At 34.7% G+C, this 14,896-nt stretch overlaps 2 protein-coding genes across 3 annotated transcripts; one reads left to right on the top strand and one right to left on the bottom strand.

Moving 5' to 3' along the window:
- The first annotated feature begins 1,409 nt into the window (after positions 1–1,409).
- On the top strand, positions 1,410–5,024 carry LOC133875357 (F-box/FBD/LRR-repeat protein At5g53840-like). The gene is made up of 5 exons (XM_062313469.1): positions 1,410–1,585; positions 1,777–1,827; positions 1,945–2,799; positions 2,902–3,048; positions 4,657–5,024. Exons 2-5 carry the CDS (start codon positions 1,807–1,809, stop codon positions 4,954–4,956), a joined length of 1,323 nt encoding a protein of 440 aa, XP_062169453.1. The 5' UTR covers positions 1,410–1,585; positions 1,777–1,806; the 3' UTR covers positions 4,957–5,024.
- Positions 5,025–6,554: 1,530 nt separating this feature from the next.
- On the bottom strand, positions 6,555–14,633 carry LOC133875610 (uncharacterized). 2 transcript variants are annotated; one of them, XR_009901467.1, is made up of 6 exons: positions 14,400–14,630; positions 14,156–14,206; positions 13,172–14,027; positions 12,923–13,069; positions 8,885–8,966; positions 6,555–6,774 (listed from the first exon to the last, which is right to left on the bottom strand). XR_009901467.1 is itself a non-coding variant. In XM_062313791.1 (5 exons), the coding sequence occupies exons 3-5, from the start codon at positions 13,664–13,666 to the stop codon at positions 8,922–8,924; spliced, it is 687 nt and encodes a 228-aa protein (XP_062169775.1). In that variant the 5' UTR covers positions 13,667–14,027; positions 14,156–14,206; positions 14,400–14,633; the 3' UTR covers positions 8,769–8,921. The 2 variants fall into 2 exon arrangements, 1 of the variants encoding a protein (XP_062169775.1); XM_062313791.1 differs by lacking the exon at positions 6,555–6,774 and having other exon boundaries at positions 8,769–8,966; positions 14,400–14,633.
- Positions 14,634–14,896: the final 263 nt, after the last annotated feature.

Genomic DNA, 14,896 nt, shown 5'->3' with positions numbered 1-14,896 from the left:
GAAAATATCAGAAGTGAAACATCATAACATGTAAAAGAAAATAAGAAGGGTGATAACATTGATGGAACTTTAATAAAGCATGTGAGAAAATGATAGTCTATCTCAATTTTCCTCTAATATTTGGTGCAGAAAAACATAGTTTTTCATTTTGTTTTCAAATTGATGGCTAGAGTATGAGCTAAAAACAATTGAATAATGTTTTCTTTTCATATTATTCTTTTATTTTTCTTGATGCATGTTCATTCACAATACAAAATCCTCCTATTTTTACTTTATTGAAAATGGGATGGGATCGTAGATATAGAGAGCATCGCAAAAGCTATGGTATCAATAGAATTGGAGTTGGATTGGGACACAGAGACACGGATGAGGCAGTGGATGAGTCTGAATTGAACTGCGAGATATCTTGAACTTTGCTATTGAAAGTCCTTGAGAGACCATGTACCTTAACAATGTCTACTCAATTTTCACTTTTGTAATATTATGGTATCAATTTACTTATATATATATATATATATATATAAACAAATGAACATGCCATTAGTTTTAGATTTAGATATGAAATTTATTATAAATATATTTTTTTTCTATCTATGGTATTGAATTTTTATTGTTAAGTATCGTAGTGATACCTACCACGTGATAAGTATCGTAGTGATACCTACCACGTGTTTTTCGTCGATATATACTTGTTCAATAATCCAGATATTAAATTTATTCTATAATATAATGTGTATGATATTAAAATTATATTTTTAACAATTATACTGATACATACTCAGGGAACCAAGCAGTGCCATCCAACTAGTCATCTCTACAAATCTCATCCAAATCAAAACAAATTCTGAATTGGTCACTCATTTCAAGTAAAATGAATATGTTCATTGAAACGGTGTGGGCTGATAATAAAATCAATTGTTTAACAATTTGGACTGAATTGGCCCACGGCCCACAGCCCACAGTCAACCTCCAAGACAGTAGACACTTGTCTCTGGTGTCTATAAAAGGCCGAGACACACCACACGTGTGCCACCCCTCATGGTCATGGGTCTCAGGTCTGTACTTCTTTCTTTCTTCTCCCAATCTCCAAAGGAATCTCTCTTGGGGAAATCTTTCCTGTTTTATCCTTCTAAAAATACAGTAAAGAAAATTATCACTACTTCAGCAGTCCAATGTTTCCCATATAATACATTGACATGGACCCCTAGGGCCTAGGCCTATTCGAGAAGCAGAGCCCAAGTCGTGTGGCTGTATTCGGCGTTTACTCCACAAGGCCAAGGCCTAGTATTAATCTTCCGTTACGTTGTCTTGGGCTCACACTGAACGGCCCAATTTCGATCCAACCGCTAAGGGTCCGGGCCCTCTTAATACTTATATAAAATTCGTTTTCCCGGTACAGAGGGCTAAAACAATCCCTAATTCCCAAATTCCCAAATTCCTTTCCTTCATACAATTCCAGTGCTTTCAGTAAACCCAACTGAACGAGGGGACTTGAACTCCCTTCTTTCATCAAATTTGTTTGCAGTTTTGTAATATAATTTATTATATAACTTATTTGTATCATAAAAGTCTGTTCCTTGAGCAGGTACACACTCTTCTTACTACAATTATGGCAGAGTTTTGGTTATTTTTGTTTATTTCGCAAATTTAAGCCTCAAGCTCGTATCTTTGCATCTTTCATATTCTCGTCCACTGCCTCTTGTGTCATATTCGTTACTTTTAGACCGTTTGATTGGCTAATTTATCATATTTTTCTTTGTTGGCAATTTTCTGTAGCTTATATATAGTTCGGCTAATTTAACTTAAATGGGGAACAGAAAACAAAAGGTAATTTCTTAATTTTTTCCTTTTTGTTTTTGTTTTTCCTTTGCTATTCCAATCATCTGGTTGTGTTTTGTACTGAGATTTGCCTTTTGCATGGTTGCAACTGAATTGGGTGGTTAGAGAGCTCGATTTGTCGAGGATCGGATAAGCGGAATGCCGGATGATGTTCTGGTTTCCATTCTGTCTCTCATAACAATGAAAGAGGCGGGGAGAACTAGTGTCCTTTCTCGCCGATGGCAAAAGCTTTGGACTTTTGTTCCTAATTTGAATTTCGATGGGCAAGAGAGGTTATACTATTTGGAAGATCATATAGGCGCACGGGGATTCCGGAGACTACACCGTATTGCAAGGACCAATTATGTGAAATGGGTGAATCGTGTTCTGGAATTGCATCGTACTCCGGCTATTGACCAATTTAGAGTTTTTTTTGATTTGACTGAGGATTATAGACGTGATATTGATAATTGGATCAACTTTGCAATGGAAAAGAGAGTTCAAAGGCTTGAGTTGAGCTTTGATTATTGTTCCCTTATAAATCCTTACCCTTTTCCATCATTGTACCAGACTCGCGGTATTCCCAGCCCAAATTCCCTTAGGGCCCTCATTTTGAAATTTCTGAATGTAAGTGGAGAAGTTTTGGAGTACTTCATATGCAACTGCCCCTTTCTTGATCGACTGTGGGTGGAAGGTTCGGAAACTCTTGTCAATCTGAAAGTTGCTGGTCCATTGCTCCGCTTGAAGCACTTAGAAATATCCCATTGCTTAAAGTTAGAAAACCTAGAGATTTCTGCAAAAAATCTAGTATCATTCGTTTACTTTGGGCCAAGAATAACCATGCCTTTCAAGTATGTACCCAACCTTGTTGAAATGTCTTTGGAGGGCAATTATTTTGAATATTCAATCTATAACTTCTGCGAGTTTTCAAGTTATCTTCCGCGGCTAGAGACGCTTGTATTGGATCTTTCGAAGGTCGAGGTATGTATGTTAAATTATGTTGGTTATGTTTTTCTTTTATAGGTTTTCCTTTTGAAATATGGAACTTTAGTTTTCTGCTCTAACTCTTGGTTCGTTTTACAGAAAAAAATGAAGCTCCTTGAATTTCATACATTAAGTAATCTAAAGCAATTAGAGTTGATAGCCACTGAAAAAAGTGGTAATGCAAGCCTTCTTTGGCTGACTTCCCTGTTAAAAGCAGCTCCTGTCTTGTGCAGATTAACACTAAAGGTAAATGTTCATACTTGTTCCCAACATAAATTATCCAATTGTGTGATTTGGTGGTTGGTTGATGGTAGAGTAATGCTTGCGGTGCTTTGGTTTATATTAAAATCTGCATAAAGCTTTTAGCTTTCATTCCAAGTGTTTAAATTGGTTTCGTCTTGTAGTTTTACCTTGTTAGCACATCATTGTTTGTTCATTGCCATGCCATAAGGATAAAAAAAATGCTGTCATAACATTTGGCATATTCAACTGTTTAAGTTTTGCACCAAGAATGTGTACTCTTTGTACGTTTAGAGTATTACGACTTCAGAAATTTTAGTTTACCTATTTTCAGCAGGTACCTGGGTTCCTCATGAAATATTTAAAAATAGAATATCATGCCATGTTGAGGATTTACATGCATGCCCTAGAGACTTATGGAATTAGATTGGCTTAATGGGTTATGGTCATTCCTCCTTGGTTTCTGATTCAATTTCGAAGTGGGATTTCAGTTCATCCTTTTGATTTCATGCTGAACTGTCAATTTTTTTTTTTAAATAAAAAATAAAATTAAAAACCATATAGACTTTTTTTACTCTTCTGTTCTTTATTCGTATTTGATATTTGGCCCTTTTTTATTTTATTTTAAGGTTTGTAGAGTTAGGGTGTTTCGTAAATTTTGTAATTGCGTACCTTTGTTGATTCTCTCTCTCTCTCTCTCTCTCTCTCTCTTGCAAATAAAAACCTTTACTGATCTTTCACTGCACTGTTCACAGCTTCTGGAAAGGTTTTGGACAGTTTCGTAGGGTGTTTTAGTTGATGCCAGATTTGAAAAGGCATAATTTGGTATTATCGGTTCAGGTATCGGGTCGCAAGAAAACAAAACCAAAAAAAACCTTAACCATGTTGGTCCGCACCCCTCTCTTCGTTTTTTCTTCTTCCTTCATCTCTTACCTCCATCGTCTAACCACCCTAACAAAGCTAGTGTTGTAACCCGAAGCAAACCTAAATAGTAATAATAATAACTCCATTTCTATCTTCTCCATCACATGTTTAGTTTTTTCAGTTTTGCTGAAAGGCAAGTGTAGATTTGGTTTTTCCGTAGTAGTTGGTTTAATACATGAGGCGGTCATTCTTTTGCAGTAACGACATGTTCGATAGTTCTGATAAGTTAACCTTTTTTCTCGTTGATTGGTACGTAGTGTTATTATTATTTTTAATGAATGAGAAATCTATTAAACCAACAAACTGAAACTCTTTACAAGCAACTGTATCCGGAGAATCAATCGGTGGTGATCTAATTAACTTTTAACCAGGTAGCTCCTACGCAAGTTTCACCTGTTCAAGTGAAACAAAGTTATGAGAGCAATCTGTTGGCAAGAGTAGTAAACTGCATCATAAACATGGAGGGAAAATCATTGGGCTTAATCAAATCCTATGTAGAAAATTTAAGACTCATTCCACCATGAAGTATTGGCATGCTCCAATACTTGAGTACTGTTGTTAAAGGTTGAACATATCGCGGTTCATATTTTGGGATTATTGTGCTCCTTGATGATAATTGTAGTATGTGTTCGTAGTTTGTTTCTAAACAAGCAAAATCTGATGCATTTTTTTTCTAATTTCTTATTGTAGTTACATATGTATGGATCCCCTGGTCCAAGAAAAGTACAGAAATCTCCAAAATGTCTCCATCATTGCCTCAAACAGGTGGAAATGGTTGGATTTGTGGGGCGAACAATTGATGTCAAGTATGTCAAGTATTTAGTTAAGAATGCTGTTGAGCTTGAGAAGGTAATAATTGATCCTCGATGTCCTCTTATGGTTGGATCGCCATTGGTGTATGAGGAGATAGAGGGAATGCAAGCTGCTCGAGAGTGTGCGAAGATGCTTGGAAGAGAATTATCTTTAGTTGATAAATTAATAGTCCTGTAACTTAGTAATAATTTAGTTAGGCAGAGTGGCTACTTTAGCTGAAATGGATAAATTTAACTTTTTTTGCTCTTTTCTCCTCTCCAGCAGAATGGCCAAAGTAAACTTTTTCATCTAACATTGAACATTGAATAGGCAGAGTTGCCTATTAACTGTTCACCCAAGTCAAAAATTTTTATTAATATTTTCTCTCTCCCCCCTCTACCTCTTCGTCCTTCTGTCCCTCTCCATCGATCTCTCTCTGTCATCCCCATCTCCTGGCGATCGGAGATCCAAATGTTAGACTTATTGCCGAAGTAGGAGCTTCTTGCGGAAAACGGCGGCGTCGAGGACGTCGATGTTGTCAAGGGGAGGCAAGCGGCGCATCTGGGCGTTGGCTAGGTGGAGCACCAGGTGCTCCCGCTGGTTTCGCACGGCTTCGATTCCGATGGGTATGATGTTGTACAGCTCCGATTCTACCAGTGCGGTCCGCAACTGGGCCGGAGAATGCCATTGCCGGTGGCTCATGGCATAGGGGAGATCTGAAAAACGATGGGGTTGGCCGGTTGTTGGGGATGGGGACGGATTCGACGAAAGAGAGAAAGAAAATAAAACAATTAAAAAATATGACAAAATAATATTTTAAGGAAATGAAGAGTAGAATAAAGTGTATTGTTGGAGTGTTTTAAACTGTTGGAGTAGCTAAAATAAATATTTGTAGTTTTTGAATAGTTACTTTAACTTTACCTACTGGAGATGGCCTTAGTGGATAAAATTTCATTGACAATAGATACATTTTTTTTTTTTTTATGCTTTTGCTTTGGTCTGATATTTGAAATGTCATGTGTAAGTGCACGTTTTTGTTTGCACTAGAATAATTTTGGAAGTTAAAAAGTGAAACAATATTGATATAGCAAGAAATATATATTGGGAACTTACCTTCGTTTGTTTTGCAATTTATTAGGGCACGTTGGATTAGGGCACGTGGCCACATGGCTACGTATCAAGATGGCCACGTGCTCAATATCCACGTGGCCCAATGGGCTAATGTCAACTGGCCACGGGGCTAACCGTGTAATTTATAAAAAAATTACAATTTTTAAATAACATGAGAGAAAATAATCCAACACGTGACGTGTTTAGCGACCATCCTATTGCATGCGGCACGTTACTAATATATTAAATATATAATACATTTACATATTGATGTGTAATTATTTAAATAATATATTTGACATTAAAAATATTGTAAGTGAAATACTTCTCAATGTCTATTTTTTTACTAGAAGTTAGTTACCAAATGATGTGTAATTTATATATGAAATAAATCATTTAAAAAAATAAATACAACTTTTAATTAATACTACGTACATATTTTGGTATATTCTATGATTTGAACCTTAACCCGACTTTACTATTTATATAGCATATATACGTATGGTTAGGGTTTACATACATAATGTATATATACTATTAATTAGTAAAGCACTAACCATATATAGTGTAGTGCTATATATAGTATATATATACGTAGGGTTAGGGTTTAGGGTTGTGTACTACACAGAAAATATATACTTTAAAAAATAAAACAATTTCCAATATTTATACGTAATACATAAACCGCAGTTGTGCTTGTTTGATATGCATAAGAAAGTGAACTCACAAGTTCCTGAGGATCATTTGCAGAAAAGCCAACCTCATCAAATAGAACATGGTAATGTGTTGGCCTTGTGGTCCCGATCATTCTAGCGTGAGCACAAAGATAGAAATTTGCATGCCTCTATCATTTGATCCAGTTCAATGTTCAAAACTTGGTTGAATTGTGACTCGCTGACTCCATCCCTGAATATAACGATCCGATCAGGGCTGGTGTTTCCTATTCCGGCCTTAACTCTTATAGAAGTTAATCAAAAGCTCCCTAATTAATAAGGGTCTTCATTTGCAGTTTCAGACACACGCTTAAATAACGAATCTATCATTTCAACCCTTTGAGACACATTTCCGAACAGATGTCCTATACTTAGGGTTAGGGTAGAGGGAGAGTGTTCAAATGGTGGTAACGAATTCAAACCATAGGTAGTTTTCGCATTTATCTTCAAACACACAGAATGTAGGCTCAACAAGAATTCCCTTCAACTCTCCACTCTTAGTCAAATCTCGTATAAGTCCTTATATAGTAATGATTGTTGGGTTATGGTATATTTTATTTAAGGAACCCTAACCGTAGATTTGTGCTATACATAGTATACGCGAGGTTAGGGTTTACATTTGTGTATTATATATACTTTTTTTTTTTAATTTTATACTTTAAAAAATTAATATAGTAATTTATTTAAACACATATACTTTTTTGGGTACATTTTATTTATTGAACTCTCACCATAGTTTAGGGTTTACATTTGTATACTATATACATAAATTAAAATATATATGCCAATTAAATTTCAATTATTACTATATATATACATAATATTGTGCATATACTATTTATATACCCTAACCCTAGATTTGTGCTATATATAGTATATGTAGGGTTAGGGTTTACATTTGTGTACTATATACATAATTTAAAATATATATGCCAATTAACTTCCATTAATACTATATTTAAAGTATAATATTGTTCAACTACTATTTATATACGTACCCTAACCCTAGACATTTGTGTACTATATATATAATTTAAAATGTACACCAATTAACTTCCAATTAATACTGTATTTAAAGTATAATATTGTTCAACTACTATTTATATATGTACCCTAACCCTAGATTTGTGCTATATATAGTATACGTAGGTTAGGGTTTACATTTGTGTATTATATACATAACTTAAAATATATATGCCAATTAAATCATTGAAAATACTATAAATATACATATATAATATTGTACCTATACTATTTATATACCATAACTCTAGATTTGTGCTATATATAGTGTACGTAGGGTTAGAGTTTACACTTGTGCACTATATATATAATTTAAAATGTACACCAATTAACTTCCAATTAATACTATATTTAAAGTATAATATTGTTCACATACTATTTATATACGTACCCTAACCTTAGATTTGTGCTATATATAGTATACGTAGGGTTAGGGTTTACATTTGTGTATTATATACATAACTTAAAATATGTATGCCAATTAAATCCTTCAAAATACTATCAATATTAATAATATTGTACCTATACTATTTATATACCTTAACCCTAGATTTGTGTTATATATAGTATACGTAGGGTTAGGTTTACATTTGTGTACTACATATATAATTTAAAATGTACACCAATTAACTTCCAATTAATACTATATTTAAAGTATAATATTGTTCAACTACTATTTATATACGTACCCTAACCCTAGTTTTGTACTATATATAGTATACATAGGGTTAGGGTTTACATTTGTGTATTATATACATAACTTAAAATATATATATGCCAATTAAATCATTGAAAATACTATAAATATACATATATAATATTGTACCTATACTATTTATATACCATAACCCTAGATTTGTGCTATATATAGTATACGTAAGGTTAGAGTTTACGTATACTATATATAGAAAACTAAAAAAAAAAAAAAAAAAAAAAAAAAAAAAAGGACGACTTGCAGAGCAGCGTTTGGTTACCTAGAAAACTAAAATGCACCATTTTTTCTTTTATTTTCCCCATTTTCTGAACAACCAAACATATTATAACCATTTTACAAACATAATTCACGGCCTAAAGAAAACCAAAAAAAAAAATATTTTTTTCTTTTTTTATGAATGAATACGGCTAGATGAATCACAATTAAGAGAAAAAAAATATTCCATCACATTACTGCAACAACAAAGCAATAGACAATACAAAACACCAAAACCTTTACAATAGAAACACCCAACACCGCAACAACAAAGCAACAAAAACAGAAAACTAAACAAAATAGCAAGTACCTCCTTGATGCTTTCAACAGGCTTCCATCAAATTCAATTACAATATTACCAAGAAAGATCTTGCATGAGACCCTGGAGTTACCTAGTCAAAAAAAATAGGAAAACCATAAAATGAGCAACATTAATTTTTTTCAATCAAAATTTCAAAACTCAAGAGACCCACAGCCGGGTCTCTTGAGACCCAGGACAAACCCACTCCTGGGTCACAAGAGACCCAAGACGTGGGTCTCTTGAGACCCAGGATGTGGGTCTCAAGAGTCCCACGTAGACAATGATCGGAGAGACAGAGGGAAAGAGGGAGAGAGAGAGAGAGAGAGAGAGAGAGAAAAGGGAGAAGAATAAAATGAAAGAAGAAAGAAAGGAAGATGATGGAGAGTTATGGAGACATGAGAGTGATGATGAGAGAAAGAGAGTAAAGAAAGACATCTAGATATTTAAAGGGTGAGAGAAAGGAAAAAAAACATTTAAAATTCAAAAAATTGAATTTTTTTGGGCTGTGGGCGCGGGACACGAAATTTTCGTGCCCCGCCCAAAATTTAGAGCCGTTCCGAAGAAAAGGGCTCTAGTTGGAGCCCTTTCCTTCCAAAACGGATCCAAATGGAGCCCTTTTCTACAAAAAGGGCTCTAAATGGAGCCCTTTTTTTCAAAGCGGCTCCAATCATTTGTTTTTATTTTTAATTAATTTGAATTTTTTATACTATGCGCGCGGGACACGAAATTTTCGTGCCCCGCCCAAAATTTAGAGCCGTTTTCGAAGAAAAGGGCTCTAGTTGGAGCCCTTTCCTTCCAAAACGGCTCCAAATGGAGCCCTTTTCTACCAAAAGGGCTCCAATTGGAGCCCTTTTTTTCAAAGCGGCTCCAATCACTTGTTTTTATTTTTAATTAATTTGAATTTTTTTTACTATGCGGGCGGGACACGAAATTTTCGTGTCCCGCCCAAAATTTAGAGCCGTTTTCTACCAAAAGGGCTCCATTTGGAGCCCTTTTATTTCAAAGTGGCTCCAATCACTTGTTTTTATTTTAATTAATTTTTTGATATAAAATTCAAAAAGTTGAATTTATTTTTTTTTTGCTGGGCGCCCAAAATTTAGAGCCGTTTTGAAAGAAACAGCTCTAATTGGAGCCATTTCCTTCCAAAACGGCTCCAAATGGAGCCCTTTTATACCCTTTTGTTTCAAAGCGGCTCCAATCACTTGTTTTTATTTTTAATTAATATTTTGATATAAAATTTAAAAAGTTAATTTTTTTTTTGTCCGCCTAAAATTTAGAGCCGTTTTGGAAGGGCTCCAAATGGAGCCCTTTTGCTTCAAAGCGGCTCTAATCACTTTCTAAAAAAAAAAAAAAAATTTGATATAAAATTTAAAAAGTTGATTTTTTTTTTTTTTTTTTGCTGTACGCCCGAAATTTAGAGCCGTTTTCTACCAAAAGGGCTCCATTTGGAGCCCTTTTCTTTCAAAGCAGCTCTAATAACTTTTTTTTTTTAATTAATTTTTTGATATAAAATTTAAAAAATTGTTTTTTTTTTTTTTGGCTGTACGCCTGAAATTTAGAGCCGTTTTGGAAGAAACGACTCTAGTTGGAGCCATTTCCTTCCAAAACGGCTCCAAATGGAGCCCTTTTCTACCAAAAGGGCTCCAAATGGAGCCCTTTTCTTTCAAAGCGGCTCCAATCGCTTGTTTTTTTTTAATTAATTTTTTGACATAAAATTCAAAAAGTTGAATTTTTTAAAGTCGTTTTATTCCAAAACGACTCCATTTGGAGCCTTTTTCTTCCAAAACAGCCCAAAAAACGGAGCCGTTTTTAAAAAAAACAAATAAAAAAAATTAAAGAAAGAAGGAAAAAACAAATAAAAAACCAATTTTCGTTTTTTTTTTTAAAAACTTAAAATTATAAAAAAAAATTAAATAAACAAATGAAAAAAAATTAAATTAAATTAAATGTAATCGATCGTGGTACGATCTTTGTGATGGATCATGGTACGAACAGTGTGATCGATCGTGGTACGATCTATGTGATGGAACATGGTACGATCATGTGATCGATCGTGGTATGATCTGTGTGATCGATCGTGGTATGATTTGTAAGAACGATCGTGGTATGATCATGTGTGATCAATCATGGTACGATCTATGTGATGGAATGTGCTATGATCATGTGATAGATCGTGGTATGATCTGTGTGATCGATCATAGTATGATTTGTAAGATCGATCGTGGTATGATCATGTGTGATCGATCATGGTACGATCTATGTTATGGAACGTGGTACGATCATGTGATAGATCGTGGTACGATCAGTGTGGTAGGTCGTGGTACGATCTATGTGATCGATCATGGTACGATCATATGTGATAGATCGTGGTACGATCATGTGTGATCGATCGTGATAAGATCATGTGTGCTCGATCGTGGTACGATTAATGTAATCGATCATGGTATGATCTATGAGTTCGATTTGTAGTACGATCTATAATCGATTATGGTACGATCAATGTGATCGATCATGGTACGATCTATGTGATCGATCGTGGTACGATCAATATAATCGGTCATGGTACGATCTATGTGATGAAACGTGGTATGATCATGTGATCGATCATAGCACAATCTATGTGATCATTCATGGGTACGATCTATGTGATCGAACGTGGTACGATCAATGTGATCAATCGGGGTACAATCTATCATCAATTGTGGTACGATTTAAGTGAACGATTGTGGTACAATCTTTGATTGATCGTGGTATGATCAATGTGAGACTTTTTTTTTTTTTTTTTTTCAAACGGCTGCAATTAGACCCGTTTTAATCAAAACGACTCCATTTCGAACTATTTTGTAAAAACGACTTAAATTAATTTGACCTGTTGAAACGAAAACATCTGTAATCTGAGCCGTTTTTTCCTAAAACGGCTCAAATTAGAGCCGTTTTAACAAAAGCGACTCGAATTAGAGCCGTTTTGGTAAAAACGGCTCCAAAATTAATTAGAGCCCTTTTAACAAAAGGGCTCTAATTAGAGCCGTTTTTATTAAAACATCTCTAATTAGAGCCGCTTTTACAAAAAGGGCTCAAATTTGAGCCGCTTTTCTAAAACGGCTCTAATTAGAGCCACTTTAATAAAAAAGGGCTCAAATTAGAGCTGTTTTGTTAAAAGGGCTCTAACAAAAACGGCTCAAAAAGCCGTATTTTTTGTAGTGAATGTTCACTGATTCATAAAAAAAAAAAAAAAAAAGGACTATAGCCAACAAGATGGAGTGACAATAGCTGATATATAAAGATTATAAACACGAATACCTATTTGGCCCCAAACAAAAAATAAGAGATACTTGTGGAATCGAGTGCATGATTGCAAGAAGGATTAGTTTACGGCGATAAAAGTCACATTTTATGGTTTTGTTTTCATCAACCCGATACCTTAACTGATAATACCAAATTATGCCTTTTCATATCTGGCCTCAACTAAAACACCCTACAAAACTGTCCAAAATCTATCTGGTTCTTTTAAATTTTTTTAGAAAATTGATAGTTCAGCAAGAAATCAAAGGCATGAACTGAAATCCTACTTTGAATTTGAGTCAGAAACTGAGAAAGATTGACCATGACCCTTTAAGTCAATTTAAATACAACCCAAATGTCTACAGTGCATGCACGTAAATCCCCAACATAACGCGATATTCTATTATTAAATATTTCACGAGGAACCCAGGTATCTGCTCAAAATAAGTAAAACTAAAATTTCTGAAGTCGTCATCCTCTAAATAAAGAGCATATATTCCTGGTGCAAAACTTAAACTATAATTGAATATGCCAAATGTTATGACTGCATTTTTTTTAACCTTATGGCATGGCAATGGACAAACAATGATGCGATAACAAGGTAAAGCAGAAGACGGTACTAATTTAAACAGTTGGCATGAAAGCTAAAAGCTTTGTGCAGAGATATTAATACAAACCAAAGCACCGCTAGCATTACTCTACCATCAGACACTAAATAATCCCACAATTGGATAATTTATGCAGGACACAAGCATGAACATTTACCTTCAGTGTTAACCTGCACAAGATAGGAGCTGCTTTTAACAGGGAAGTCAACCCAAGAAGGCTTGCATTATCACTTTCATCGAAAGCTATCAACTCTAATTGCTTGAGATTACTTAATGTAGGAAATTCAATGAGCTTCTTATTTTTCTGTATAACGAACCAAGAGTTAGAGAAGAAAAGTAAAGTTCCATATTTCAAAAGGAAAACCTATAAAATACAAACAAAACCAACATAAATTTGCATGCAGACCTTGATCCTCGGAAGTTCCAATATAAGGGTCTCTAGCCACGAAAGACAACTTGAAAACTCACAGAATTGATAGATTGAATATTTACAATACACGCCCCCCAAAGACATTTCAACGAGGTTGGGTACATATCTAAAAGGCATGGTTATTCTTGGCCCAGAGTATACGAAAGATACAAGATTTTTTGCAGAAATCTCTAGGTTTTGTAGCTTGGGGCAGTGGCATATCTCTAAGTACTTCAAGGGGAGTAATGGACCAGCAACTTTCAGATTGACAAGGGCAGATGAATTTTGCACACACAGGCGTTCAAGAAAGGGGCAGTTGCATATGAAGTACTCCAAAACTTCTCCACTTACATTCAGAAATTTTAAAATGAGGGCCCTAAGGGAATTTGGGCTGGGAATACCGCGAGTCTGGTACAATGATGGAAAAGGGTAAGGATTTATAAGGGAACAATAATCAAAGCTCAACTCAAGCCTTTGAACTCTCTTTTCCATTGCAAAGTTGATCCAATTATCAATATCACGTCTATAATCCTCAGTCAAATCAAAAAAAAACTCTAAATTGGTCAATAGCCGGAGTACGATGCAATTCCAGTACACGATTCACCCATTTCACATAATTGGTCCTTGCAATACGATGTAGTCTCCGGAATCCCCGTGCGCCTATATGATCTTCCAAATAGTATAAACTCTCTTGCCCATCGAAATTCAAATTAGGAACAAAAGTCCAAAGCTTTTGCCATCGGCGAGAAAGGACACTAGTTCTCCCCGCCTCTTTCATTGTTATGAGAGACAGAATGGAAACCAGAACATCATCCGGCATTCCGCTTATCCGATCCTCGACAAATCGAGTTCTCTAACCACCCAATTCAGTTGCAACCATGCAAAAGGTAAATCTCAGTACAAAACACAACCAGATGATTGGAATAGCAAAGCAAAAACAAAAACAAAAACAAAACAAAAAGGAAAAAATTAAGCAATTACCTTTTGTTTTCTGTTCCCCATTTAAGTTAAATTAGCCAAACTATATATAAGCTACAGAAAATTGCCAACAAAGAAAAATATAATAAATTAGCCAATCAAACAGTCTCAAAGTAACGAATATGACACAAGAGGCAGTGGACGAGAATATGAAAGATGCAAAGATACGAACTTGAGGCTTAAATTTGCGAAATAAACAAAACTAACCAAAACTCTCTGCCAGAATTGTAGTAAGAAGAGTGTGTACCTGCTCAAGGAACAGCCTTTTATGATACAAATAAGTTATACAATAAATTAGATGAAAAAACTGCAAACAAATTTGATGAAACCCTCGTTCCGTTGGATTTGCTGAAAGCACTGGAACCTGGATGAAGCAATTTGGGAATTAGGGATTCTTAATTTTTTATAGCCCTGTGAGATTAATAATAGGCGTAGCGGTGCTGGGCCTTGTGGAGAGCCACGACTTGGGCTCTGCATCTCGAATAGGCCTAGGCGTTCATGTCAAAGTACAATAAGGGCTTAATCCCAGGCTAATAGCTCACATATTCCTAGGCTAATTCAATTTTTTTACAACACAAAACCGACCTATGTTATAACACCTAAGAAAATTCTTGCTATGATTAAGAATATTTTGATATAAATATTAGTATTAAATTAATTTAAATATATTTTGTGTCTAATTTTGTGTCTAATTGATTTCTTTTCCATATACTTATATATTAAATATATTAGTATTAAATTAAT

The sequence above is a fragment of the Alnus glutinosa genome, chromosome 8, assembly GCF_958979055.1.
Source record: "Alnus glutinosa chromosome 8, dhAlnGlut1.1, whole genome shotgun sequence".
Taxonomy (NCBI): Eukaryota; Viridiplantae; Streptophyta; class Magnoliopsida; order Fagales; family Betulaceae; genus Alnus; species Alnus glutinosa.
This window is presented reverse-complemented; position numbering and strand designations above follow the sequence as displayed.

Bases quoted from the DNA above. Each gene is read 5' to 3' on its own strand.
- LOC133875357 (XM_062313469.1), top strand. From the start codon at position 1,807: ATGGGGAACAGAAAACAAAAG. The intron at 1,828-1,944 runs GTAATTTCTTAA...TTGGGTGGTTAG, and splicing joins TGGGGAACAGAAAACAAAAG to AGAGCTCGATTTGTCGAGGA. The intron at 3,049-4,656 runs GTAAATGTTCAT...TTCTTATTGTAG, and splicing joins TGTGCAGATTAACACTAAAG to TTACATATGTATGGATCCCC.
- LOC133875610 (XM_062313791.1), bottom strand. From the start codon at position 13,666: ATGGAAAAGAGAGTTCAAAGGCTTGAGTTGAGCTTTGATTATTGTTCC. The intron at 13,070-13,171 runs GTCTGCATGCAA...TTCGTTATACAG, and splicing joins TGGAACTTCCGAGGATCAAG to AAAAATAAGAAGCTCATTGA. The intron at 8,967-12,922 runs GTAAATGTTCAT...TTTTTTGACTAG, and splicing joins TGTGCAGGTTAACACTGAAG to GTAACTCCAGGGTCTCATGC.